This window comes from Anguilla anguilla, chromosome 1 (genome assembly GCF_013347855.1).
Source record: "Anguilla anguilla isolate fAngAng1 chromosome 1, fAngAng1.pri, whole genome shotgun sequence".
NCBI classification, from domain to species: Eukaryota; Metazoa; Chordata; class Actinopteri; order Anguilliformes; family Anguillidae; genus Anguilla; species Anguilla anguilla.
In genome coordinates, this window is record NC_049201.1 from 45,209,523 (window position 1) to 45,237,433 (window position 27,911).

A 27,911-nucleotide genomic window follows, 5' to 3' on the forward strand; every position below is an offset into this window, starting at 1 on the left:
CATATTAACGGCACTACAATGCAAGTGCCAGTTTGACAATCAGCCATAGAAAATGCATGGACACTGGTAGATCGAGGGTTTATTAGAACATGAATCTTAATGGTTAGAATATTGTATACAACATTTATGTATTCCATTTCAATGCAGAGTGAACTAGAATAGCTGATTAAAACCTTTTGAATACCCCCCCTCTCTCTCTGACATCATTCATTAAAAAAAAAAAAAAAAAAAAACATTAAACCACTGCTATTGGCAAGTGCATTGTTTCCAATTTGTGTCCTAGGTATTTAGACTTTCTAGAAATATCCATTGATTCTATTGGAGTACCTAGTACTCTTGTAAGAAGGTGATTCTGAAGATCATGGAGTCCTGTGTTGACCACCAAGGTGGTACTTTTGAAGGTCTGGTGGACTGGAAGTCCCATCATCCCCTGAAAGGAAAAAAGATTACTCTTCTAAACTAGTAAACAACAAGGCTACAGTCATATCACTATTTTTTCTTAGGGTTACACTGCGAAGCAGGGAAAAACCTATTGTAATTGCTTACAACATCAACAACAACAACACATAATAATAATAATAATAATAATAATAATAATAACTGAGGGAAAAATACTTTGTAGCTTTGTGTCCCAAGTTTTTCTTGAGAATAATTTTATTACTATTATTTTAATGTTTATTCATTACCCTTCATATTTTATAACTAAAACTATTGCAAAACCAAACATGACAAAGAGACAAATGTGGGGTCAGGAGGCTAAATTTAAGGGTGCTACCAAAATATAATATCCATATAATAATCCATGCCTCAACTAATGCATTAAATGGGGGCAGTGATAAGGAATTCATCGTGAAAGCCCAAAGTGACACTTCCGAGAAGTATGTACTACAATATAAAGATATGATTTGACATTTTGTAATAAAACAGAACAAAATACAGAAAAACACTTACAAGAAAAGCTTAGCAGAACAGTCCATTATCATAACTATGTTTCAGAGCAAAAAAATAAATAAACTGACTATCTGCTATCAATATTCCTAAAATGAAAAAGAAACAGAATCACTTCTAGCCACTGGTGAATTTTTACCACATGACTCATCTAGGAAAAATTGAATTAAAAATGCTAAGCATCACCACTGATGTGACTTATCTATGTAATTCTGTAGGCTACAGGAAGAACTTTTAAAGCAAGAGTTACCTAGCTTTACTAAATCTGTCACACAAGTGACTGATTGTGAAGTGGCAATCAACAGCAACAAAGTGTTATAGAACACTGATGCAAGGGGACAAGGCGAACAGCTAAAGCATCAGCTGGGTTGGCTCCATTTTTATTGCATTCATTGTTGCCTTCACGTTAATCTAAGTGTTTATCCATCCATAATCTATATCTGCTTATCCTGGGCAGGGTCGCAGAGGGTGCTGGAGCCTATCCCAGCATGCACTGGACGAGAGGCAGAAATACACCCTGTACAGGCCGCCAATCTATTGCAGTGAGTAATGTTCACATTGTCATTCCCTAAAACCAGTTCTCTAAAACAGATTTTGTAGTACAATGAGTTGTCCAATGTGTGACAGTACATTTCCATAGTACTCATAGCCTATAATCAGGTTACATCATAAATTCCGGAGTAATTTAATCTGTCATTCAACATTGGTAATTTATGGCTGCCCAGTGTGCACATACCATGAGAAAAATTCTATGGAGGCCTTGACTTCAATTTGCATACCAGAGAACTTAGTACAGTAAAATTAAGGAATATGTATCTACATTATGAGCAGTTATAGTATATGCATTATGGCCTTAAAAGATTGATAAATCTTTTTGGGGCGCACAGTAGTACTCTGCCGTCTCTGGAGTTAGAATGGGAATGAAGCCCCTGGAATTGTTTTATGACCATTGCAGATTTCTTTTTCTGCTCTGTGCTGTACTGCTGTTTCCACTGCACCAGTACAGTCTACCAGCAAAGAAATTTGGCAATTTCCATTAAGCTTTTTAAAAACAATTTGTGTGCAAATCTGCGTTAAACTTTTAAGCTACATTTTCCACTTTTTCCCCACTTTCCTCACTTCAAGAGACAATGACAATGCATGGAGATAAGATTAAATCTCAGCTTATAAGCATCCGCTAAACATTCTCAGGTGCATTCTTGCGAAAGGGCACGTCGTTTATCTTTTTTGTTGATAGTTTTATCAGGAATGATGTACAGGGACATCAAGCCATGATTCAGAAAAGTCCATTCCATTACCGCAGCGTGTGGAAAATATGAAATAACAAAGTACCAGTAAGGCGTTAAGGTATCAACAAAGCTGACAGCCTAACCAGCTGTCTTACTCGGAAGTTCAATGTCTTATGAAGTAACTAAAAATTACATTTTTCCCCTCTGGCCTTTATTCCTTTTATTCTCATTCCATCAAAATACATCATCATACTGCTTTTAATATCATATACCTCTGACCTTTGAATTGGGTATAATCTTTGGTAAACTGTACACCAGAATGAAAATGTTTCAAATAAAATTAAGGTAAAAAGGCCAATAATTAAACAGAGCTCAGCCTGGGCAGCTGCAGCTTATATACAGACCCTGTTCCAAGGGGAGCTGCACTATTGACTCGTGACCCACTTCCTCCTGTGTGTCATTTCTGGCTGTGTAACCGGCCCCTCCGCACTTGGGTCAAATGGTTTCAGGTTTGCCCGGAAAGCTACCAGTTTCAATTTCTAAGTATTAACTTACTACTGCGATTATGGAATTGTTTATGATTATCATTATGTACCACTCTTTATTAGTCATAAGTTTGGCCTTATCAAAACTGAGAATCCAGTGTGTTGGCAAGTGCAAGGTTAAAAAAGGGGTCAATTCCCAAAGCTGGCAAGACAAATTCTCTTAAAGATTTCCTTAAATCCACCCCCCCCCCCCTCCCCAACCCTACCTGAGATGAAGGTAGAATAATGCTGGTCTCAAGCTAAATTCTTCATTGTCTGCTCTGCGATGGAAACAGACTGACTTCACCTTTATAGGGCTCTCTCTTCACTGCAGTCGGCTTCCCTACCTGAACACCAAAACAATACAGGGTTAATTCAACACCACTCTGTATTTTTGCCAGTCTGTGCAAAGGACAGATTTTTCACACTCCTAAATCACCAGATGATCGGAATTATTTAAGGTACCTCGGAACAATCTGGTGAGATGGCTACGCAGGGTGCACAATTTGTTTTTTTGTTGCAACAAACCATTGTAATGCAAGTGGGAATCTTCCAAAGTAAGTTCTTTCTGCCGATTTTACTTATTCAAAATTCAATATTCTCGCTAAATGTTGAAAAGGGAATGCAGGTGTTGTCCTACTAGACTATAGCCCACCCCACTGGTGTAAATGAACAAACTGAGCATTAGCTTTCTAACCAAAACAGCCTGTTGACATTAGCATCGCTTATCCACACTACCATCCATCCATTAGTGTCCATATCAGTGATGTCCATCCGACTCTCACCTCATCCCTCTGCTTCAGTCGGTTGTACACAAACTCTGAGAAGGGCGGACGGGCAATGAACCGGCCCTCTCCAGGGGTGGCCTTTAGGACCCCGTCCTGATACACCACTTTCCCCCCGGAGATGGTCACCACGGGAACACCATGACACACCATGCCCTCAAAAATGTTGTAGTCGACAGCCTGGTGGTGGGTTTTTGCAGAAATCGTCCTGGGAACAGAGGTGTGTGTATACAGTGAAGGTCAGCAGTAGGACACATGGATAAATCCAGTCAAGTAGTGAGGGCAGGTACTCTTGATCTTCAGGCCCAGGCTTGACATAGTGGTGGAAACTCTCTGTAGGTCTGTAGGTGACGAGTGTGGATGGTCTGACTGGCATTTATAATCGTCAATATGTGCTCTTCTGTTTTTATTTTATGGCAAAAACAGAAGAAAGAAAAGACAAGAAATTTTAATTCAAAACAGAAGTACATTTAAAGAAAAATATTTTTTAAAAACAGTCAAAACTATAACTTAAATCTAATTTGCTGGTGGGATTTGCATCTTCAGGAAAATCCCATAAAATTCACTCACAAAAGATACAAAAATTATTAAACAATGAGACTTGGTGTCCAAGTGGTGGAGGACCGCCACTCTCCGTTATCTAAGGACACAAGAGCAGTGAGTTCTTAGATGACAAAGGAGTTTTAAATGAGCTAGCGAGCACGTTCATTCTTCAAAAATGATTAATGTATTATTTCCATACTTCTTACCAGCGTATTGTCTTTAAATGGCTTTTAGAAAATATCCTTGTCTGTGCAGTAAACCTTTCAAAGGTCTTCCTGATATGTGAGATGTGATACAGTAATGCAAATGTTCAGCACGCTGAGTGATTATCATGTGTAAAAGCACTGAAATAGGATGACATATGATGTAGCTTATACTGGGGCTATAGTTAGGCGTAATAATAACATATAGTGTAATGAACGTACACCAAAAACCTAACAATAGTTAGTGCTACAACAACAAAGTAACTTGGTTCGGTTGGTAATTGATTTCTTTCATCATTCATTGAATCTGAACAATCTCAATAAGTTATTGATTTCCAGCAGTTTGGAATACCAGCTGCAGCTACCTAGACACAACTTTCCCTTCAAGTGGTGGCAGTCAGTCAAATGCTCATACAGTAATCCATCCATCCATTATCTATCATTATTTTAGCCTCGTCAGGCTCGTGGGGGGTGCTGGAGTCTATCCCAGCATGCATTGGGCAAGAGACAGGAATATGCTCATACAGCAATGAAAATCAAAAACCATTACAACCCCAGTCCTGGATACTGCAAACAGTGCCCCACTGTTCCAAAGTACATTGCTCCATTGTGTTCGTAAACAAAGGACTCCCCTTCTAAAAAGGTGAATAACAAAACGAGTAAGCATTTTTGAAATGGGAAACAAATGAGAGATATTTTTAATTGGCCACTCTTGGCATTGCGAACTCTTTTTTCACTAGAGGTTCCATGAAAAATAATTACTAAATCATTTCATTTAGTAGATTTAGATAAAAAGTAGATTTAGGTTAGTATGAACATAAATTTGCTTTCAATCGAGTGTTTTGTCCTGAACACATAGTGAGGAATGTCAGAAAAAAACAACCCAATGTTCTTTTCGCTTAATTTATGAAAGCACTATCGTTTCATTTAATCTGGATTAATATGTAGTGGGTGCAACCAATCAGAAATGACAATAAGCTAACTTTCAGATCAACAATAATGAAATGTTTATTAAATTAGGACTGTTACCACATGAAACTTTCACATATCTTTATCTATCATATTACAAAGAAGTTCTGAGATTACTGCTGAGAAGACAACTGCTCTGTGTCTGTACTAGAAAAGGTAGGATGCTTTGCTTTAATATAATTATGCATACTAGTTGTTCCTGTACTGTTGTACTGTAATTCCCATTCTCATTCTTTGTGTTATTCTGTGATATGCTACAGGGCTAGCAGAGAAGCTAATATAAACTTTATGTTGCATAATATTTAACATAGCCTTGCTCATATCGATTTTGTCAAGCTCGGATCAGTATATTAATCAAATATTGATTTTTTCTTGTATTCAGAAGATGGAATTTTTTTAGTGTGACAATTTTTTTCAAGTAACAGTTTAAAATAGGAAATTGCATGGAATAAGAACTTAATGAATGTTCAGTTAATTTTTATTATTTGTTATTGAGGCCAAAAATTACAATTAGATAATATCTAAATATAAATGAAATTTGTGACTAAGCTTTGCTTTTAAGTGATCAACAATAATGCAGGACCTTTGCCTTTAGCCAGTGAGGTTTTTAAGCTAGACCTATTTTGAGGATGATTATTATGAAAATTGTGATTTTACGCTTAAACTACCAAAAACACCAAACAGGAAGTGCTTCGAGGCAAACAGTCATACTCATGGTGGAATGTAACTGGCATGTGAGAAGAAACACAGCAACAGTCCTTTTCCTAAAGCATTTCTCTAATATGTTGAAGCCAAAGGTGAACGAGACAAGTTATATATAGAGACACACTGATAACATGGGATGGGGAGAGGGGGGTTGCAGATTTATATACAAAAGACTCTAGAAATATTCATGTTTTCAGAGCCTTGCTTACACAAGAGCTCAGCTCACATTAAGATAAAGTGGGATTTTTTTGTGAATTTGCTGGAGTTTGGTCTCCTTGCTGATGCCATGTCAGCAGTTTCTTCACTGAACTCCAGGGACCTAGCCTGGATTTCTATAGGAAAAAAAGTAGCGTGGACCATGTTATGTAAGCCTCATCAGGGGCTGGGTGCTTGCACACATTGCCTTCTTGCTGCGGGCCTGTTAGCTTTAAAGCGGTCATAACAAAGTGATGATAATCACATTCTGTAGGAAGTTGCGACTGGCACACGCAAGCCTGCGTGCGTGTACACACGCGGAAAACAGCACATCAAGAGACCTACAAATAGGCTGTAAGAAAGTGCCTAACCCCCCCAACCCCCCCCCCCCCCCCCCCCCCCCCGACCTTGGCTTTTTCCTGTACAGATAAATCAACAATCGCTCTGCTCCTAGTACCATGCAGTGAAAGAGGGGGCTGTTTAGTATACGTGTAATTGGAAATGTTTTGCTTTAGCTACCTGATGTGTTGTCATTATGCATAATGCATCTGAGACAGTCATTTGTGAGTGGGATTTTTAGAGTTCCACGATAGCTGTTATTATTATTGCTATGTGTGCTGTTCAGTGGAGCAACGCATGTATGTTCATTCTGCGTGTGCATGCAGTTATGTAAGTGTATTAATTCACTTCATTGGAATACTATGCTTAAATATGACAGTGAGTAATGATTCATAGCCCTAATTTAATTCTAAAACCATTACTCATAATCCTATTGGGTTTTACATACAATGCGGATATATAGAGCAATTTCTAATACCTTAGACTGCAAATTCAAAATGAGATTCTAACAAAGCAAAATTTCTTTATACAAAATATAAAACTTTATTGCCTGATACAATAATTCAGTGTAATATGGGTAAGGAGCTGGTCTTGTAACCTAACAGTCCCAGCTCGGGGGATACATGCTTCAGTATAAATGGATGCAATGCATAAATATACATAAATGCTATGTAAAATGTTGTGTGAGTCGCTCTGGATAAGAGTGTCTGCTAAAGGCCTGTAATGTAATTTTTAAACAAAAAAATTGAAATTTGACCTCACAAAATGTCTAGACAGACTGCCAGTTAGATTGGTTATGTCACCAGAGCAACTATGGAGCTTGGCCCGCAACTGTGACTACCTGTGAGATCCAACTAACCTATTAAATCACTCTTAAAACAGCTAGCAGTATAAGGCAATTATTTAGCATATCTGATTAAATGTGTGATCAGCTCTGTGTTAATCTAACCACCATTATTGTAAATAAGAATTTATTCTTAATGACTTGCCTGGTGAAATAAAGGTGAAATAAATAAAGTATCTACATCAAGAGTAATGAAATTAATTTGTGTTTAAAATTGAGCCACTACACATGCAGCAGCACTGCCCTTTCAAACTTTTTGCTATATGTTTTAATCATCCTTATCTCATGACACATTGCTAATGTAATTCACTATCAGATATTTACTCGGTCACGCTAATATTAATGTTATTTTTATGTTCCTTTCACCATATAAGTGTGCTCAATATGTCAGCCTAAGGCCAGAGTTATTGAGTTATTAGCCAACTAAGCAGAAAGTATACACAGATTATTTTTTATGTTCTTTTTAGTCTGCTTCAGATTTCTTACCTAGAAATTCTATATTTTCTGCTCTGTTTGTTCTGTTTTGCATTTTAAGACTTAAAGATTTAATTTTAGTTTACCTCCTAGACCTAGCTTACAGCAATGTGTTGTTCTGAGTTTGACCGCCCTCTGCTGTTGGAAATATTACCAGGGCAGGATCAGAACCATTTTGCAAAGATGTATGACTTTCAGGAATGTAAGTTTTGGCCTTACCTGGTGGCCCTAGGGTCCCACACGACCAGGTCAGCATCCGATCCCTTCCCAATCCACCCTTTACGGGGATAAAGGTTAAAGATTTTCGCTGCATTGCTGCTGGTAACGGCAACAAATCGATTTTCATCCATTTTCCCGTTGTGCTGAGGAAGGAAATGGCACATATGTTTCAACATGCTTCTGAAGACCAGCAATTACATAATTTCTGAATAATGTAGATATAGAAACATCAGTCCACAGCTGTGTAGTTAGAGTTTATCGTAACTGTCAGAACTTGTCATTTTCAAGAGGTTCATTTCTGTAGAGAAAAACTCTCAAATCTTCCTTGGTCTCCAGCCGCAATGTTTTTCTGAATGTGAGAAAAATAGAGAGAAAAATACTATATATAGACTAAATATGCTTGAAATTTGAATGCAAGTCATGCCTTTGTGTTCTACTTTGGGGTTCTGATAAATATAAATAGTTAATCCCAATATTCTGTCTGTGATTTGAAAGATTCATTTCAGTGCGTATTTTTTTTCTTTGTGGTGGGGGTACTGACACGCAGGTTTGGCATCAATCTTGCCTCTAAGGTTATGAGTGTGCCTGAGCCATGCCAGAAAAATATGGCCCACACCAATATGGAACCTGCAGAACCATTCGGCGCTGGAACATTCTATTTCCATTCCTTTGCTTCCTACCAGTGTATTCTTGATTATTGAAAAAGTTTTTATTCCTTATGTAACACTAATACTAGCAATAACTTCAATGCACTGTCTAATTAAAAACAATTTAAAAACAAGCTTTGAAAATCTATATTATGACTTGAGGTTGCAAACACTGACTGGCGAGCAAGCAATTTATTCATGAATAAATGTGTTATTTATTGCATAATTTCTGTGAGTAAATTCTACAATATGGTTTGCAAACATATAAACTAGGTCTGAAAATAAATAAAACAAGCTTGCAAGTTGTAGGATGCATTGAGAACCCAAATAAACATTATTATTTTTTTCTTCAATTCAACATGGTGCTTCTTTGTGCATATTCATGAAGTCAGCTGACATTGTTTGGGAAGTTACCTTACCAGATTGAACAACTTAATTTGTTAATACTGTCATGATTTTGTACAAGGTAGCCGAACAAACAATGGCAAAAAAATGTTCACGTAAATATTCATATAATAAGATCGTTCAGTCACAATGTATGTCCAGTAAATTCCCCAGCTGATGACAACCTCACTAGGAATCTAATTTTCTCAATCATCTTTAGTTTTAATTAAATGAAAGCGAAGAACATTCAAGCTAAGCCATAACATGCCACAGAAGCATAAAAAAGAGATGACTGACCACTCCCTTCTCCCATATGACAGACATTCTGTCCTCCACCCCGTTGACTCCATTGGGGATTTTGGTGAAGTCGTCTTTCCCCAGAGCTTTCTGGCAGACTGAGAAGGTGCAGTTATCAGTGCCCGTCACACTGAGGTCATCGCTGCAAAAGAAACCGCCATCATGCAGTCAACACACCGCTAGGCTACAACACTCCGGCACACTGTAATTGATCACTCACTGAACACATCTTGCCTTTTGCCATGTAACACATAGTTTCCTTGCTGTTTTCACCAAAAACATGAACACTTTGACATTGTTTGAATTTGCCTGTTGGTTATGTAAAAGGCATCTCAGGTTTATTTCCCGGTTTTGCGTAGTATTTAGCTTTTCTGCTGCTAGACACGAGTTCTGTAGAATGCGTGATGTCACGGGGTGATATTGCCACAGCAGGCACAGTGCACTTTAATATGAGAGTGCGTCTTCAACTCTCTATAGCACCAACTATAGGTATAAGGTGTCAGCTCCTTAGGGACACAATATAGGGGCTCTGCCTTGAATCTGTACTGATAAACTTTCTGTAATACTCCTACTGATAGAAATCAATCATTTATCAAAAAGACATACCAATTTTTGGCGTGCTAGCTGCCTCAATAGTCCAGAATGAAACAGCATCACTTCACGGGGGACAAGGGGCATGGCCATGATCTCCGACTTTGCTTTTAGCCTGTTAGCTAAGCATTACTACCTTGCAAGCTAATGTCAATGTCATTGTAGCTGGCTGTGTATGCTGCACCCCTTCCAATGATGGGGATGAAAGTAGTTCTGGGTAATATAGGAAAATAACACTGGAGCAGACTCGGAAGACACCTGACAGGAAAGCAAGTGAAAACTAGCAAAAAAGTAAAATATATTACATGTATCAGATAAAATGTCATGTATAATAGTGCAAATATGGGCACTTGCTGATGAGAGAACTTTTAAAGCCATTTAGAAAAACTCATGCATTGTACTTAAAATAGAAAACATTTCAAAACATTAATTAATTACACTTGCTCAGTGGATTCAATAATTACATCTAGCATGTCATAGACAATTTCTTTCAATTCATGTGAGCTGAGCATTTGTAGCATTTGATCTGTTGAAAAATAAAATCATCAGCAGTAGTGTGTTGTGTGAAGTGTTGGCGCCTCTCACTTGGCCAGCAGGTCCATGAGGTACCCCGGGGTGCTGGGGTCCGGTCGCAATGGGGGGCCCATTACAAAACCCGCAGCATGGGCCCAGTCATGGTGCCAGTAGTGAGTGCCATCCGTGCCCAGCCCAGCCGCGATTGGCTCACCAATCACCACTCGTCCTATCAGAACACATCAAAACACAGGCAGCTGTAGGAGGAAAACCGCAGGTAGCAGCCATTTGCAACCTGCGCATTGCTAAGGATGACCAATCCGGTCAGACATAAGTTAACAAAACACTACAGAATTTCTGACCCAAAACTGTGGGTCAGGACTCACTGGTGGTTCACAGGAGGGGTTGAAGTGGGTTGCAAGGGATCTATGTGACAAAAAACGGACTATGTATAACAGACTTACCAATAACATTCACAGCAGTCAAAATAAACATGCACTGCATTGGAAATAGTGTAAAATGCAGTGGAATTAACATAAAAAATAATTTTATACCACATTTAAACATAAGTGAGTCAGAATTTTAACAAGGAGTGTGTCACAGAAGATGAATGTTTTCATTAAGTATTCTAGAGCTCAGGGAACCTCTCCTTTAGAGATACAACCCAACTATACACAGCCCTGCCAGAAACATACTAGGCAGTCAGACTACAACAAAACAAGACTGGAGCACAAATACAAACACCATCCTGCCAAGAATTTAAACCAAAAAAAAAAAGTTCTGGTTGGAACAAAACCAGAACAAAGTATACTCTCTACAAAGTTGCTGAACTTTTTTTTTCTGGTAACTGAAAAAAAGTGCTTTGCTCACATAACGTGTATCCCCAAGACCCCACCCCCCCACATAAGTCCCACTGTCCACATCCCTGTGTGATCCTCACCATTCCTACGTGCAGCGGCGATCACCTTGGCGGCCGATTTGCTCATGACGTGGACCACGTAGAGCGGGCAGTTGACCGAGTGGGCAATGGTGATGGCGCGCTGGGTGGCCTCGGCCTCCACCTCCTCTGGGCGGCAGAGCTCATGCCCTTCAGGCCCCGTGATGCCCAGGGACAGCATCCGTTTGGCCTCCTGTGAGACAGAGGAGAACATACAACCTGAGCATTTATCCTTCAGCCAACAGCTTTTAAAGTACAAAATGCCCTCCGTGACAGGTTTGCTTGTCTCCATGACGTTACATGATCTGAGCGTGCCCCAAAATGGTAAGGTCTCTGTGACATGCAGAGTTCTCTGTTCTACAGTTCTAGGTTGCCATTGAGTAGATGTTGCCATAACAGCTTAATGGAAGCGACAGATTCCTAGCAAGGTAGCTGTCAGCTGTGCTGTAGCTAAATAAACATTTAACTGTTGCTAGTAACTTATGGTAGGAACAAAACATGGTAGTAAAGTGTCTTCTAGCTGGTTAAATAGCCATCAAGCTAAATAGTTGCCCAATGAAAATTACCCAGAATTTCTCCCATTGAAGATATGCAGCTGCTGGCCAGTGCACTAGATACAAAAGCATCTGTGTGGCCCCAGGAAACACAGGGGAATGCACACTTCCCCCAATAAAATAGGCAAATAACTCCATAGCGCCCAGAAAATCATCACACTTTGTCAAACTTGTGATACAGTGTGGTTTATCAGATCTTATCACAGCAATGCAGCTATTTAATTACGATGTAATAAGATTACAACCTGACCAATCATACACTTCAAACTTAAAGACCCAATCTGAATCCTCCAATGTGTCTTTTGTGTTTGGAAGAGAGTTCAATGTTTATTTTATGTTCATTTAATTGTTAATTTAATTTAAATTTTGATTTGATTCAATATAAGTATATCCTAGCTGCTTATACCTCATTGTGCTCTAGAAATTATTTTCTTATGGTAATACAAATTGCAAATATTTATCTTTGCTACCCTCTAGTGCTGTTTATCTGTAATTACAGTTCTCATGCTAAAACAAAACACCTTTTGAAACAAAACAGTACCTTTTCTCATAAGGTACTGTTATTGAATTTGAATGTATTTCAAATTATTTTTCCCTAACATGAAACACATTCAAATTCAATAACAGTACCTTATGAGAAAAAAAGCTATTGAAAAGTATTAGGTACATGTAAGCTTATGAAAATATGAATATGTGCAGCTCCCCTTTCCACTAATAGAACAGTTAAAACCCACAACCAAAGCTGGAACAATAGAACAGCCTTGACCTTTGACCATATGTTCACTCATTTGGGCTAAGCGTTGAACAAATTGTTTGCTCATGAATAACCGTGTTTCAGATGTAGTCCCTTTGTTGTAAAACTCCACCGAACAGTCCACACTGTTAACCCAGCATCTTCACATAATAACATTACTCAAGATATGAAACGGAAACAAAAGCGCAGTGAAAAATGTACGACCTTTGTGTAACATAAAATATGATATGAGTTATGTCGGATACAGTTTCGTGATCAGTTCAGGGCTAAGTCTGAACTGTAAAGGTTTCTAATACTAACACTAGTAATACTCTGATAAGCTATTCCATGCACCATCACATTTGTGTATGATACAATACTTATGCTGTAAAAGATACTGAAAAGGTTTTAAGGTTTATCACCTAAAAATACTAAACTGGAATTAGCATAAATATGTTTAAGATTAAGACTTCAGATATTATCATATGTATTAACTAAATATAAAATGTGCAATTAAAGTAAATGGCATATGACAGAATTATATTCCATTGTGTATCATAGCATTTCGCTTTTCTACTGCTCCCAAACTGAGGAACAGTGTCCACCACTCCTGACCCGACAGAGACAAACACACGTAGACATTCAGCTGTTGTTTTTTATTTGCCTTGAACCCTTTTTTAAAGCACACCGAATTTTGATATGGGTGCGAAATGTTCCACGATTCAGACAAATATACCCTGTGTAAACCTGAAAAAAAAAAACAGAATAAATGAAACATTTAGTCTGGCCAAAGGTCTCCCACCTCTTTACAACAGTCCCTGAAGCAGGGAATTAAAACACACTTTCAATCGGCGGAGAGTATAGGCCCTGGAATATAAGGCGCGAGTACTCTTCAGCCAATCCGTGACTTATGCATCTAAATGATGAAACACCCCAAAGAGCAGCATACACATACACTATGGCCCTTCAGGGTTTCAGTCTGAGTTTCCTGTGCTAAGGAAGGTGCTAAAAGAGAATAACAGGAACATTCTTCATGTTAACATTCTCCTTCTGTGGTCCTCTGGGCTTCCAATTCAGAATTCATACACTGTACTTCATCCTGTACTTCTTTCAGCTCTCATTTATTGGAGATTCTCAGATTAAAAAAAAAAAAAAAAACTCTGTGGTGTTGCTTGGTGGTCTTATTAACTTGCTCATCTTCATCTAGTCTCCTTTAAGGTTTTCCTCTCTACTCACTTCTGTCCAACTTTCAAACAAAGATTCCTTATACATTTACAAATCTTTATACAACTGCGCTCAAAGATTCTGCTCACTTCTCTCGCAACACTTTGCGAACACTTTCAGTACTGCGGTCTCCCTGCCCCCCGCACCTTCTCAGGTTTCCTGTCAGATAGTCGCATGTCAGTCTGACGTCTCGACCCAGATGTACTCCCACCAGCTCGGTCTTAACCTTTCTAAATCTGACCCCTTGTTTGTCCTGGTCCCACACTCTCTAGGCTGACTCCATGCACTCACTGCACCTGCGATAAACTCGAGGATCACCAAAGACTCTCCCCTCCCCCTTCACGCTCCTCTCCTTGGATGCTCTCTTGCTGCTGTGTTTTTGTTTTTTCTTTCTCAGTGTAACACTCCAGTGGAGATTCACTCATTAACAACATTGTGCTCCACTCCCTTCCCAGTATCTGTCTATGCTATTCTTAATGCCACAACGCATCAGTCGAAGAGGCGATGCGTCTGCCGTGTAGCGTTTGCTATGAAGGATTGGATTTGACGTGAAGTCAACCCGTTAGAATGCGAGTGGAAGCAGCAGCTGCACTCTTGCTGCATGACCATGCACAACGCTGCTTAAGCTCTGCATTTCATTCTCCTCCTTAGCTGAGTGACAGACCGTTCCTGCTATATACACAATAAACATAAAACCAAAGCGGAACTGCAGTAGTTTCGGAAGTTTGAGGGATTTTTACAAAATGACATCGGGTAATGTAAGTTGTCCCAGCTGAGTAAGTCTGTGAGTCATCACAGTTTCTGAATAATTTCTTTCTAAGCATACTAGTTAGTTGAAAGAGCAACGTCAATATCATAAGCAATAACTGTAAACTAACTTATGCCAATCCATAATTCAAATCGGATTAATGACGATATCTAAAATCCGTATAAATCCATAAAGCATTTTATATGAATTATACTGATCAAAATCCAAAGAAATAGCATAATGGATTTATTTCCAAAGATAAATACAAGGGAACAAAACCAGATTTGCGGTAAGTTTATGAAAGTTGAGGTTTTGTTTCTGTAAAAGCTACACAGTGATTCCCCACATGTTTTGTTCAATTAAATTAAATTAAATTAAATTTGTTTTGTATAGCACTCATAATAGAGAACTGTCACAAAGACACTTTATAGAGAGCAGAAGAACAATTGGGTTAAAACCAGGCCTGAACCCCCAGAAAGCAAGCGAGTGAAGTAAAAACACAATATTGGCCCATCGTCCGCTGGCTGGCCTGGTGTAAAGTAAGGGTAGAAAGGATGGTAACAAATGGATGGTAACAAACGTAATGAGGCATCTATCACATAAAAAAATCTAAATGGGATGAGGTACAGTCTGAGGTATTAAACTAGCTGCACCCAAAGACTACACGACTGGTGCAGGGTGATATGGGCTCCCAATTGACAAGAAGAGTCCCTATAGGGGGATGAGGTAGGAATAGCATGGTGACCATATCTCTCTTTATGTCCTGCCATGCGGTCCTCCAAGGTGGAGCTGGTCTTTGTACAGTTAGGCTTGGATTCTAGCCTGCTGGACACATCAAAATACTGGAAGCCAATGCACCACCTTGTAGGCACAGTAAACCAGGACACATCTGTAGTTATACTAGAGAGACCTCACTCCCCCCACCCCACAACCAGCACAGCACTTACTATATTTGCAACATATACACCCATCATCAGATGTGCATCATAATTGTTCATTCTTGCATGGTTTTTTGCCTATATATAGAGATCCAATATACCACAACATATTCCAACATAATCAAGGCATAACACAAATTTATTCCTGAAATAATAAATTGTTGCTTCAAATGTATTGTAAACATATTGTAATTTTAACTGAGATATGTATTGAATAACATGCAAAAATATATTGAAAAATATACTAATTACCTCTGCTTTATTGGGTTAAATCCAAATATAACCAACAGAAGCCATTATTAAGCAAAAATGACAATTTATCACGTATTGAAAATACATTTGGAGTGCTTCTATATATTCAAAGGTATTATTCAATGCATTGCCGTATATTTTTCCCATGGCGCACAGGACTGCCTGCCGCCGTGGGCTATGCGTGGCAAATTGTGGTCACTCACTCACTCGCTCAGTCATGGACGACCTGAGAGGGACGTTTGGTAGGACGCATGTGCAGGTGGTGCTTCGTTTAGTAGGAGGCATGCGCAGGTGCATCTCCCAGAATCACCACTGTGAACGGTACGAGATTTTTAAGCACAGTTTTATCACCTAACCTTACTTTAGCTAACTCTAACATAGTTAGCGTTTCGCCTACTTTAGTTAACCTAGTTAGCGCATACCACCGCTATAGATGTATGGACACACAGAGGACAACAAATAACGTTACAGAGGTGAGGATATGCCATAGCTAGCTAGCTATATAGTTAGCCAGGTTTTACTCATGCCACTTTGTACAGGTGCACCGTGGGTCTGGACGGTTTTGTGCTTGTTCAATATATAGCAATATATTATCATAGCATGAGGGGGACCATGTGCTGATCCTGTGGCTTTGTGTTTTTGGCTTTATAATTTTAAAATTTTGGCTAATGAGATCTTGAACAGTTTGTTTAATGTTCTTTTTTTCTGCTTCTTGTCACTTTTTGTATTTACACCTTCACCGTACTAACACCTGTTTTCAGGGGCTCCACCAGGGATTTTGGACCCCACAAAAAGGACTCACATTGGCCCCCACCACCCCAGAAAATCCTGTTAATATCTTTTGAGGGCCTCACTCTATTTTTTCCTCACCCCCTCATCTAATGTAAACTGTTCAATAAATTCCAAAAGCAGAGCCAAAACAAAACTGAGCATATCTATTTTGTTTACATGGTTACATCACTTCTGGCTTGGCTTCAACAAGTCGGAACTTCAAACCCGGTCATAACCCTGTTTTTACAAGCTTGCAGGAAGTGTGTCAATTATTTACTAGTCCTGTTGCTCACAGTTGTGCCAGCTCAGTTATAAAATCTGCCACTGTTTGGGTAAGGCACCACACTGTGGTGTAGGGATGAGCTCTGTGGTCTCAGATTGAATCCGGACCATGCCAGCGCTAACTGTGACCAGCAGTTCCGTCGGGTGACGTCCAGGGTGTGGAAGGGTTCGCTTGGTTAGGGGCCCACGTTTCATTGCTATCCATCCAGTAACCCCCGCTGGCCAATCAGGTGCCCGTAGTCTGCATGCTACAGTTGCATAATATGAAAAGTTTTCCTCTGACACCACCACTCTTTTTAACTCTGCAAGCTGTCGGATATCTAGTTATTAGATTATCACCTTTGATAAAGGCAGTGATATGGCAAACCATAGGAATTGTGTCTGTTCTTTCTTTTCGGCCCCCCATATCCCCCCCTTTTGGGAGGAACATCCTTGGGGCAATTAATAGTCACACTGCAGGTCTTATCTATATACATATCTATATCTGTGGTGTGCAGGAGTTTTCTCTCCTGTGAAAGTTTCATTGCATTATTATCTTCTGCAGGAAACAAAGGGCACCCAAACTATCATGGGCCAGAGGCCCAGCATGGCCACAGGATGCACATTTCACATTTGTATGAAATCTGTGACATTTAATTGAAATCATTTATTGAAAATCTTAATGTCTATATAGATAATGGTTGTTGAGGCCTGACAGTTGAAATCTACACTTTTAGAAGCAGTTTCAGTTTCAAGTGGAAACTAACGTGATGCGTTTTGGTTTTGTTACACGGAACATATTTTGCCTGAAGGTGGAGATTACTACTGGCTGGATATAACAATTATTTGACTACAAATATCACCTCTGCTGTGGAAAGCAGAAGTAAACTTCCATTTACGTCAAGGTATTCAATAGCTCAGCTGGCCTACCTTCTAACATATTCATGCTTGGTCTCATTATAAAGTGACTAAAACCATGAATCTTTTGATAATACCTGCTTCCACCAACATAAGGCAACTTTAATAAGTAAATTATTAGATGAGCCAGTTCTTGTCTGCACCCCTTCCACACCCTACCAATCAGCACAAACACCCTCCTCTGATTATTCATTAAGTATGCCTAGGCCAGGAGAAGAGGGGGTGTTCTCCCCCTCTTTCAACTACATAACAAGTGGGCCTTCCTATAAATTAGGGAGTCATTATGAGCTTAACAGCAACCAGGTTACATCTGTTATGGTGGAAATTGAGGTTGACTGCTGCTGTTGGAATCTTGGTTATCTTGCATTTGGGCTTGGTGTTTGTCTGTGTTTGGCGAGTTTACATTTTTAAATGCTGTCTTGTGATTTTTAGACTGGTTTTGTTTTCCTGGGATTTTGTTAAGAGAAACAAGCTGTGTTTTGGTATTTTCTATTATTCATTTCTTTTCTGATTTCAGCCTGTTCAGGTCTGTAACATTATTTGTTAAGGTGGTTTGAATCTTCACCTTTAGGTCAGACATTGAATATTGTGGAATAACTTAATAGACTTCTTCATTTTAATCTGGTTGTCAATTGTACATTTTGATAAAGGTTGATCCAACAGGTTACTCTGCCTATCAACAAATTTGTCAATTTAATTGATGAATGTGATATTAACTACCAAATTAAATAAAATAAATATATTTTATATGTTACACAAATGAGACGTTTTAACTGCTGATGCACTTATGTTGCATATTAAAGTGCTGAATAATAAATGAGGGTGTCAGCTGTTAAAACTGCTGGATTCAAAACATGAACAAATGTTACTCAATCCACTTCCCCGACAAAGCTTAGCTGTAGTCAATGGTGTGAAAAGAAGCATCTGGTTACACCTTGTGTTTCGGAGAAGCCGTGCAGATGCTTACACTCTCTCAAATTGCCAATGGAGTATGCATGTGAATGTGGCGGTGTTGGGCATTAAGGTGGGAATTGGATATGCCCAGCAGCAGTTTGGGTGCCAAAATAATTTAAAAAGCAGCCATTGAGTATACAGTGTGTTTTCTTTCAGCTTGTCTTTGGTTGTCACGTCTTGCCTGATATATATCAAGAAGGTCAGTGACATTTTCGCAGATAACAAAGCACTGATAGATAGCCAGGCTACTGAGTCCGCAGTGTAAAAGGAGTTGTTAAGCACTCTTTTGGCTGAGGGCATTGAGCGCATTGCTCCCTCAGTCATACTTCGTATGATAACAAGCCAGGAGAGCAAAGGAGAATTTCAAACCCAACTATCATATCTTCCAGCACCTGTTAAGGCTAATAAGTTTGTCAAACTGCAATATGACTCATTGTAATGGCTAATCCTGTTTATGGCACTGTCTCGCCGCATGGATGGGTCCCATGGTCTGGAATCAAAGCCTACCATACCAGTGTGGTTGCATAATTGGAAGTAGCATCACACAGTGTTAGGGAGGGTTCATTTGCCCTAGATGACTATATATTGTTGCTTTCATGTCTGTGCAAGTGACGGGTCTGTGCTGGATACTAAACAGTCACAGCACATTCAATAAACCATAATATTCAGAACAACACTTGTATGAACAGCATACTTAAGCCTTGTGAGAAATAGACTAGAACACACTGAGGGACCTGCAATGTTCCTACATTTCATGGTTCAGTTTTAACATTGCTAAATGTGGGTCTGATCAGTTCCTTACCAAATGTACCGAGCGTGCTGATTTTAGTGATAGGGAGCAAATATCACACCAGAATGCAATGCTACATTTCACACTCAGTAACAATATTCAATACAGAATATATGAGAAAAGAAAACATTCAAGAGTATCAAGTATCAAACCACGTGCATCACAAGAGACAGCAGCTCTTTTACAGGTGTTAAAGATCTTTCTAGGAAGTGTCTTTCACCTCTTAAGCAATACCAGAGTTAAATATTTATAAATTACTGCCATGTTATGACCTTGGTTGTAAGTTGGTGTACATTTTGTTCCCAGTTATTCTTGTGTATGTATGTGAGTTTATCTCAGGTCCAGTTTCTGTCCTTCATTACCCTAGGTACTCCATGCACTTTGCCTGACTGGACCATTCCCCTTTGAAAAGAAGCACTTTTTTCATCACTGGAGAGGCCTTTTTTTCATTTGCTCCCATTTCTGTGGTTTTGTCTGTGATAGCATGTATTTTTGTTCTGTGAACTGTGATTTCTCCCTGTTCCGTTTTGCTGTTAGCCAATTGTATGTGTATGACCATTATTTCTGGTGTCTTGACCCAAACTATTGCCAATGCCGTTTGTTCTGTTTGTTGATTGTAGATTATTGTAAATATTATATTTCTATATAGTTGTGTTTAAAATTTGTACTTGTGTGTATATTTGTGTGCACTGAAGAATGTTGGGATGCAGGGAGTCTGATGCCATTTCTTTTGTAACTCTACCATTTTCACACCGTTAATGCAGACAGGGAGACAGGGAAGAAGTGCATATTTATTTATATATAAATAAATAAGGGCCTTGTCAGCTCCTGACGTTTAACTCGATAAACTCCCAACCAATATATCTCACAGAGTATTGTTCTTGCCGTTCTTCCCACTGCTATGGCCTGGACATAGGCCGGCTCATGATATCCCATGATGTCCCAATCTTTTACACTGTACTCTTGCTCAACAGGCCTGTGTGACTTGAACTTTGACATTCACCTCACTTAAACATGTGAGAACAGTCATTGGACTTTGAATGTTGAACAGAAGGCCAGATTTGACTTGTGAGTGCACCACACAGGTTTCACCTTGTCTCACCCGATGGGGTGAACTTGGTTCTTAACATACAAAAAAAAAACCTAGGGAGAGTAATTTGTTTCATGTACCCAGTTTTTGTGAATCAGGCATGTCAATAACATTTGTTTTGTGCTGGCCTGGTACATCCAACAAAACTCTTTCCCTGGATTTCAATTTCCTACTTACTCAGCAATTTCAGAAAGACATCCATCACCCAATATATTAAACATGCAGAACGGTAACAGTAAAGTGAACTGATTGTCCAGTGTTTTTAAGGAAGATACCTTAAACCTAACTTAGCGGTGGCACTCACCTCTGCTATGATATCTCCATTCTCTGCATGCACTTGAGCTATGGCACCAATCTCTTTACACTGAGAGAAGGCAGCATACAGCTCATGATCTTGGAGCATAAAGACATCTTTGTATGCCATGAACATCTTGAAGGAGTTCACACCTTTCTCTCTGACCAGTGTCTCCATCTCCTGCTTGACCTACAGAACGGTTTTGAGAAAGCCAAGTTAATTTGGAGCACAGGACATTTGGTGCATATACACATTGCTGAAACAAGGTGTAGCATATAATCACATATAAAGTTGTCAAACCTTCCTGCTTAGGGCAGGTAGGTCACCTTGGTAATTATCAATAGAAGAAATAAATACACTATATGACCAAAAGTATCTGGATACTCCTAGGCCCCTTAGTTAGGCCCCTTGGTTCCAGTGAAGGCAAATCTTAATGCTACAGCATACAATCACATTCTACACGATTCTGCGCTTCCCCAACAGTTTGGGGAAGGCCCTTTCCTGGTTCAGCATGACAATGCCCCTGGGCACACAGCGAGGTCCAAACAGAAATAGGGCTGTCAAGAACGGTGTGGAATTACTTGACTGGCCTGCACAGAGCCCTGACCTCAAGCCCATCCAACACCTTTGAGATCAACTGGACTGTGAGCTAGGCTTAATCTGTGAATCAGTGCCCGATCTCACTAATGCTCTTCTGGCTGAATGGAAGCAAATCCCAATAGCAATGCTCCAACATCTAGTATAAAGCCTTCCCAGAAGAGTGGATGTTGTTATAGCTGCAATGGGTGGACCAATATTAATAATATTAATATTAATAATCTCTCATTTTTGATGGGATTTTGGATGTGTCCACATACTTTTGGCAATGTAGTGTATTAATAACAATGCTGCAAGAGCAAGTAGTGGAAATTAAACAGGCAACACATTAGTTAATTCAATTATACCTTAAGGATGGGTCACAAGAGAATAACACTGTGTTCCTATCTGGCATCAAGACACATCATAAAGACACCTGCTGCATATTCAAATTAAAGAAGAAAACAGGAAAATTACTGAGTGCCACAGTACTCACACGTTTTTGCTCTCACTTTAAAAAGGTCACAAATCAATTACCAAAACTACGGCATGTTTGTTAAACACCACTGTGTCATCTAATTACTACAGAAATCCTTAAATTAAGATGATGCTATTATTCCATGCTGATTTCTATTGTGTAAAGCTAAATAGCTATGCCACATGTACTGGTGATAACAAGCACATGGTTGTTTATAACATATTTATTCATTTATTGCACTTGAAAAGGCATTTTATCTCTGATGAATTTAAAAAAATTAACTGATTTTCCAGACTTCACTTCAACTTCAAATCATACAGCTGCTTCACTCATCTGCAGTCAGGGTGTTCAGTGAACCGTCCTTGTGCATTGGTTGTCTCGTGTATATTCTTTGACTCTTAATGTTTAATGATTATTTTTAAGCTCACAAAGTGTCACCTTTTATATGAAAAAGTTGCAACTGAAATGACTTTTAATGTGCTTGACCTAGACACGATTCACACTAATTCACATCCCAGAGTCCAATAAAATGAAGCAGCATCTCTCTGCCCTTTAGCTGACCTTGGTGTTCTGGTGCAAAATGGTTGTCTAAAAAATAGCTACAGATTGGTGGCAGTTGATGTGAGTTTCCCTACTTCACTGTAAAACATGAGCCATTATTTAAACTGTTATAGCCCAATCCCTAAACGTTATTAAAAATTCCATAGCTAAAGCTAAAATGGGAGAGAATGCTGTGTGCGTGAGAGAGAGAAAAATCAAAACAAAATGGGCGATGCAACAACCTAGGACAAAGACAAAATTATCGAGTGTAAACACCCCGTGACCCTAATCTTCCTCCGCTTTATCTCCCTAGAGTTTTGTGTTTACTTAAAAAACCTTAATGAAATTCACCCTTCTTTCATATTTTTACTTTATTCAGATAGGAAACAGAGAGAATAAAAGATAGAAAAGGGATCACAGCTCAGCATCATGGTGGGGGGCTGAAACTCCCACTAGAGGGGGTTTGCAAATGTGCCACCCTACAGACAGTACCATGTGTTTTACCCCTCCTTCTGCGGTGACTGGAAAAGGAAGTTAATTTGTGAGATTTGTTTCCTGAAAGCTATTTTTAGATAGTGTTATGTTATAGGTTGGCTACAGTAATATCATATCAGAGTATCAACTCAGGCTGACAACCAATAAGGTTAAGGGCCAAGTGAAGCTAGGCTAATCTAAACAAAATGCTATTCGCGATCACTTATTAATTGCCATTTGCCATATCGAGTACACAGTGCTGGCGACATGGCAAACGTGCCGTGGGGTAGATAGATTAGATTAGATTAGATTCAACTTTATTGTCATTGCACAGAGTATACGTACTGAGACAACAAAATGCAGTTAGCATCTAACCAGAAGTGCAAAAGAAGCAGTAAAGTGCAGTAAGGTGTATGTACATAAGTGAATAAATATGAATACAATATTGATAAATATGAATACAATACAATGTGATATAAACAGTATAGACAGTTATAAACAAGTACCGTGTCACTCCACCAGGTGACAGCGACATGGAAGGAGTAATCACAGCACACTTTTCCATCTGCTTTGCTCCTCCATTTGTCGTAGGCCTCCAGGAGAGAAGTGCCTTTCTGAGGTATGACAAAGTCCAGGATCATCGTCGTACCACCAGCCAAGGCAGCCTGGGGGATACAGGAACATGGTTTACACCGTGTGAGTTAGCCTGGGAGATACAGGAACATGGTTTACACCGTGTGAGTTAGCCTGGGAGATACAGGAACATGGTTTACACCGTGTGAGTTAGCCTGGGAGATACAGGAAACATGGTTTACACCGTGTGAGTTAGCCTGGGAGATACAGTTACATGGTTTATACTGTGTGAGTCAGCCTGGGAAATACAGGAACATGGTTTACACTGTGTGAATTAGCCTGGGAGATACAGGAAACATGGTCTACACTGTGTGAGTTACTTATTTTAGCCTGACCACATACCACCACACACATCCGCAGTATAGATGCCAGTGTTTTTAAAGTAACGCACATAGTATAGCTCACAGACATTGATATCGTGTCAAAAATCGGACATTTACATCCTAAATATATATGAAAATAGTATATATATACTGTATATACATACACACAAAACTATATGTGTCCCTTTTACTCAGGTAGACCATGTGTCTAGGTTTCACCCTTTCCCAGGATGCCAAGCCCCTGGCCGACCCTGACCACTAAATATCTCATGGTGAGTTACTTTATCTTAGTTTATAGATCAAATCCAGGCTGTACCAGTAAAGACTGGAACCCAACAGGACAATTCATCATTGGCTGTAGTGCTGCCTGGGGATGGATGGTTTTTCAGTTGGCAGTATACCCCTTGCCTCACTGCTGAAAAGCAACTCTCCTGGTCTATTAGATGCTTGTGGCTGCACAGGCAAGCAGGCAGGCACAATGCACATTTCTGAACCTGTAATTTTATACCCAAGATAGTGGACTGTCTCACTGATCCTGGGTGTTTCATTTTAACAGTTGCTAGTGTCCAGTCGCTTGGTGCAAGTCGACGTATTGGCATCCATTGGATCTGTTGGTGAAAAGGCATGGAGCATGAATTAAGTTTCCTTAAAAAATACTACACATCCCATGGGATGAGCCTAGCGTGTAGTGTGACCTCTCCCTCACCTACTATTGTTGCATTTAGCAGGCTGAAGATTCTCCACAAGGGGAGCTACTAGCACTCACGGTGTTTCTCATCAATGACACTGTGTCCTTTTTTAATATAAAAGGGTAAGCGTATAGGTTTATTTTGTATAGCTATTCATGAATAGCCATTGATTGTTATTTAAATTGTATTTCTTGTTACATTTTGAAGCTAATCTGAAGGTCGGTTTTTTCTTTTAAGTGTATATATTATTATTAGTGTATATAGCGAGTATAATTTATTTTGTTTTATTAATTCATTTTGAAATTGTATCAACATCTTTTGAGACAAGGCACAATGAAAGCTCATGCTTTAAATATGATCATGAGGCATAGATACACAAGAACCCCTTGAAGTCAACTGAGCCCTCAGCAAATTGGATTTGTGAGGAGAGTGGGCTTGGTTGGGACATTTTTTCTTGACACAACTTTAATCCTTAATTACACCCAATGAACACACACAAAAGATAATATTTTCATCTTAGGTACCTGGGTGCGTTAGCCAACAACTGATACCAGATCCCATCACAAACCAGAAAAGCACAACATTACCAAATGTTCAAATAACATGTTTTAGAAAATCGCCACCATGGTCAGCTGGGAAAGTGGGTGGGATAGGTTGGGACACTTTCTTTTAAGATAGTAAATATCCTGTTTTCCTATCTTGCATTAAATATAACAAATACATTTATTTGTTTAAATGGAAATAACACCCAAAAACATAAATTCTGAAGTAATATATTTTCAAGGCAAAATCATAGACAATTCATTACATCATATGCATATAAACCATGCAAACATTCTTAAAATCACTTCAGTTAAAAACTGCTTGATTATGGGTAACTAATTGACTTATAGTGTAATGCTGTGTCTCGTTCTGACCCTCAAACATAGCAACCTATAAAATCAACAGGTCTATATCTATCCATCCATCCATCCATCTATCTATCTATCTATACATCTATCTATCTATCAAATAAACCAAATTAATTTCATTGATATCTTTACTATAAAAATAGCCTCTGATAAAGTAACCTTATTGTTATACAAGTAGACCAACTTACAACAAAGAAGAGACTGAATTTTTATTCAAGTGCTAATTAAATGTATTTTAATGTAGGCCTAAGTTCTACTTTTGGTTACTTATTTTTGCCCAACAAAATACCCTGTCAAAAACATAATCAGGGGTATTACAGGCAGCTGTCCCAACCAGTCCCAGACAGCTGTCCCAACCAACTGCAAAATCATCCATTCAAGTCTCAAACTCTAGCACATCAATCATGCCTGCCGCCCAGATATTTTCGGTCAATTTATAAAGATAATGCCCGTTATAAGCATAACCAACAGCACGTCGCCACTGATCCGCATTGTTAGCTACTCAATTACAGAATACAGACGGGAGCGGGAGATTATGAACTATTCTAAACAAGGAGACATGATGAGCGAAACAATAGACTTCCCTGGCTAGGGAACTCGAATATCAGACCCATATTGATGGGCAGACACTGGTAGAATCACTTTATTGTGGATATACATGTCTGTTCACCAACTCAGAAAACAATGAATGAGAACAAGGCATTTAAAGACGTCCAGTCCTGAGAACGGGGTTCAAACGAACTCCGCTGAATCCAGAGTACGTTGCTGTATTTCTGACAACTGCCGTCCCTGTAAATAAACGTCCTTTTTCATCAAGTTCGAGAGACTTTATCTTCTTACACAACCACAGATAAACAGACTAGGTTAACACTTACTTGTCTGTTAGCTAGCATTGAGAAGTCTGACAGCTAATTATTGCCACAAATGATAAGCACAGATAACGGTTTCTAATAACATATTATTTAATTATCAGGTATTTACACACAACATAATTGAACAGAAATAACATGAAAAGTAAAATTCAAAAAAAGTAAAACGACAGGTAGGCTACGACGGGAATTTTTGGATTGGATCATCCGAAAATGATGACACTCAGCATGAGTGTGACAAGTGACATCAGCATTGCTTAAAAAATATACTGTCCCCGCACCAACCCAGCGTAGCAACCAACCCCGCTCGTCCTTTAAATAGTGATTTATATATAGTTTAATTTTTTTTCTTTTTTTTTTTCTTAGACGAAAGTCTAAGATTATATGCGAGGATATGTTCGGTGTTAGCCTACTTATTTATGTTGTTCTAATAGCATACATTTAATTGTAGATCACAGTTTTTTTAATGTATTGTGTTAGTCTTTTAATTATTTTTGTTTGAATGTTACATATGCTATGAAAAAAAATCGAACAATTAATTATTTCTGTGCGTCATTGTGTTAAAATATATTCAGGACAATAATCTGGTTTGGTAAAACAGTGTTTGTAGGTTGGCACATCTTTTTCTCAATCCGAGCACATGCTCCTCAAAAGGTCTCAGCATGGCCCTGATCTGAACCGTCACACGTTACCTTAGTCCCAATGTGGAAGTCGTCCACTGCCTGGCTACCCATGAAGGATAGCTCCATGTGGGTGTGGGTATCGATTCCTCCGGGTATGACCAGTTTATTAGTGGCATCGATTACTGTAACTTCTTCCGGTACTTTCAGGTTTAATCCAACCTCATGAATTAATCCATCTTCAATGTAGACATCGGAAATCACGGAACAGTGTTCGTTGACAACTTTCCCCCCTTTGATAAGTATCTTCCTTGGATTCGTCATAATTTATACCTTTTATCTTTTAGCAGCAACTAGAAAAAAGGCTGTTTAATAATGTTTGCTTCAGACAATTATTTTTTGTTTTAAACCAATGTACTAATTAAATCAATAACTGGTAAAATGTTTTAAAAAAATAAATAAATAAAAATAAAATAAACCTTTAAATGTGTCGCTTCCTCTTCTCTCCCCTCCAGAAAAGTTGTGGTCCTAACAAAATGTTTTTAAAAAAAGACTGAGGCATGAAGACGAATCCCAACTGTATAAATACCATTAGTATTCTTTAGTTCACATAGTCCAACCCTTTTGAACCCTGCCCTTTGTAGGAACAGCAGATCACAGAGTAGCAGCTGTAAATCATTTGATCACAAGTAGTCTACAAATGCGCTCCAATAACTCTGTACAAACACGATTTGTGGCTCTTTCCCATAAAACAGTTTCATTTTGATATGATTATATACTCTGTATAATATAACAACTAACACATTTTAACTTATAAAAACCATGGAAAGAAGAAGAATATATCAGAATTAAAAATACATTTGTATTTTTTTTTTTTTTTTTGCCGATGCATGTTTTACACTTGAACTACAAGTAGTCAGCATT

The 27,911-nt window shown here is 38.8% G+C and overlaps 1 protein-coding gene and 1 long non-coding RNA gene across 2 annotated transcripts; one reads left to right on the plus strand and one right to left on the minus strand.

Moving 5' to 3' along the window:
- Positions 1-59: 59 nt before the first annotated feature.
- On the minus strand, positions 60-27,608 carry dpys (dihydropyrimidinase). The gene is made up of 10 exons (XM_035432879.1): positions 27,060-27,608; positions 23,449-23,607; positions 20,884-21,063; positions 11,350-11,539; positions 10,482-10,638; positions 9,306-9,447; positions 7,978-8,120; positions 3,487-3,694; positions 2,929-3,048; positions 60-430 (listed from the first exon to the last, which is right to left on the minus strand). Exons 1-9 carry the CDS (start codon positions 27,309-27,311, stop codon positions 2,971-2,973), a joined length of 1,509 nt encoding a protein of 502 aa, XP_035288770.1. The 5' UTR covers positions 27,312-27,608; the 3' UTR covers positions 60-430; positions 2,929-2,970.
- On the plus strand, positions 1,454-20,316 carry LOC118235477. The gene is made up of 2 exons (XR_004766847.1): positions 1,454-1,490; positions 19,857-20,316. It is a non-coding gene; the product is annotated as an uncharacterized LOC118235477 (long non-coding RNA).
- Positions 27,609-27,911: the final 303 nt, after the last annotated feature.

What these genes read in the sequence shown, in the direction of transcription:
- dpys (XM_035432879.1), bottom strand. Translation starts at nt 27,311, where the DNA reads ATGACGAATCCAAGGAAGATACTTATCAAAGGGGGGAAAGTTGTCAAC. An exon ending in ATGGAGATATCATAGCAGAG is followed by an intron (nt 11,540 to 20,883) that starts GTGAGTGCCACC and finishes TCTGTCTCACAG; the next exon opens with GAGGCCAAACGGATGCTGTC. An exon ending in CTCATGGACCTGCTGGCCAA is followed by an intron (nt 9,448 to 10,481) that starts GTGAGAGGCGCC and finishes TTTCTTTTGCAG; the next exon opens with CGATGACCTCAGTGTGACGG.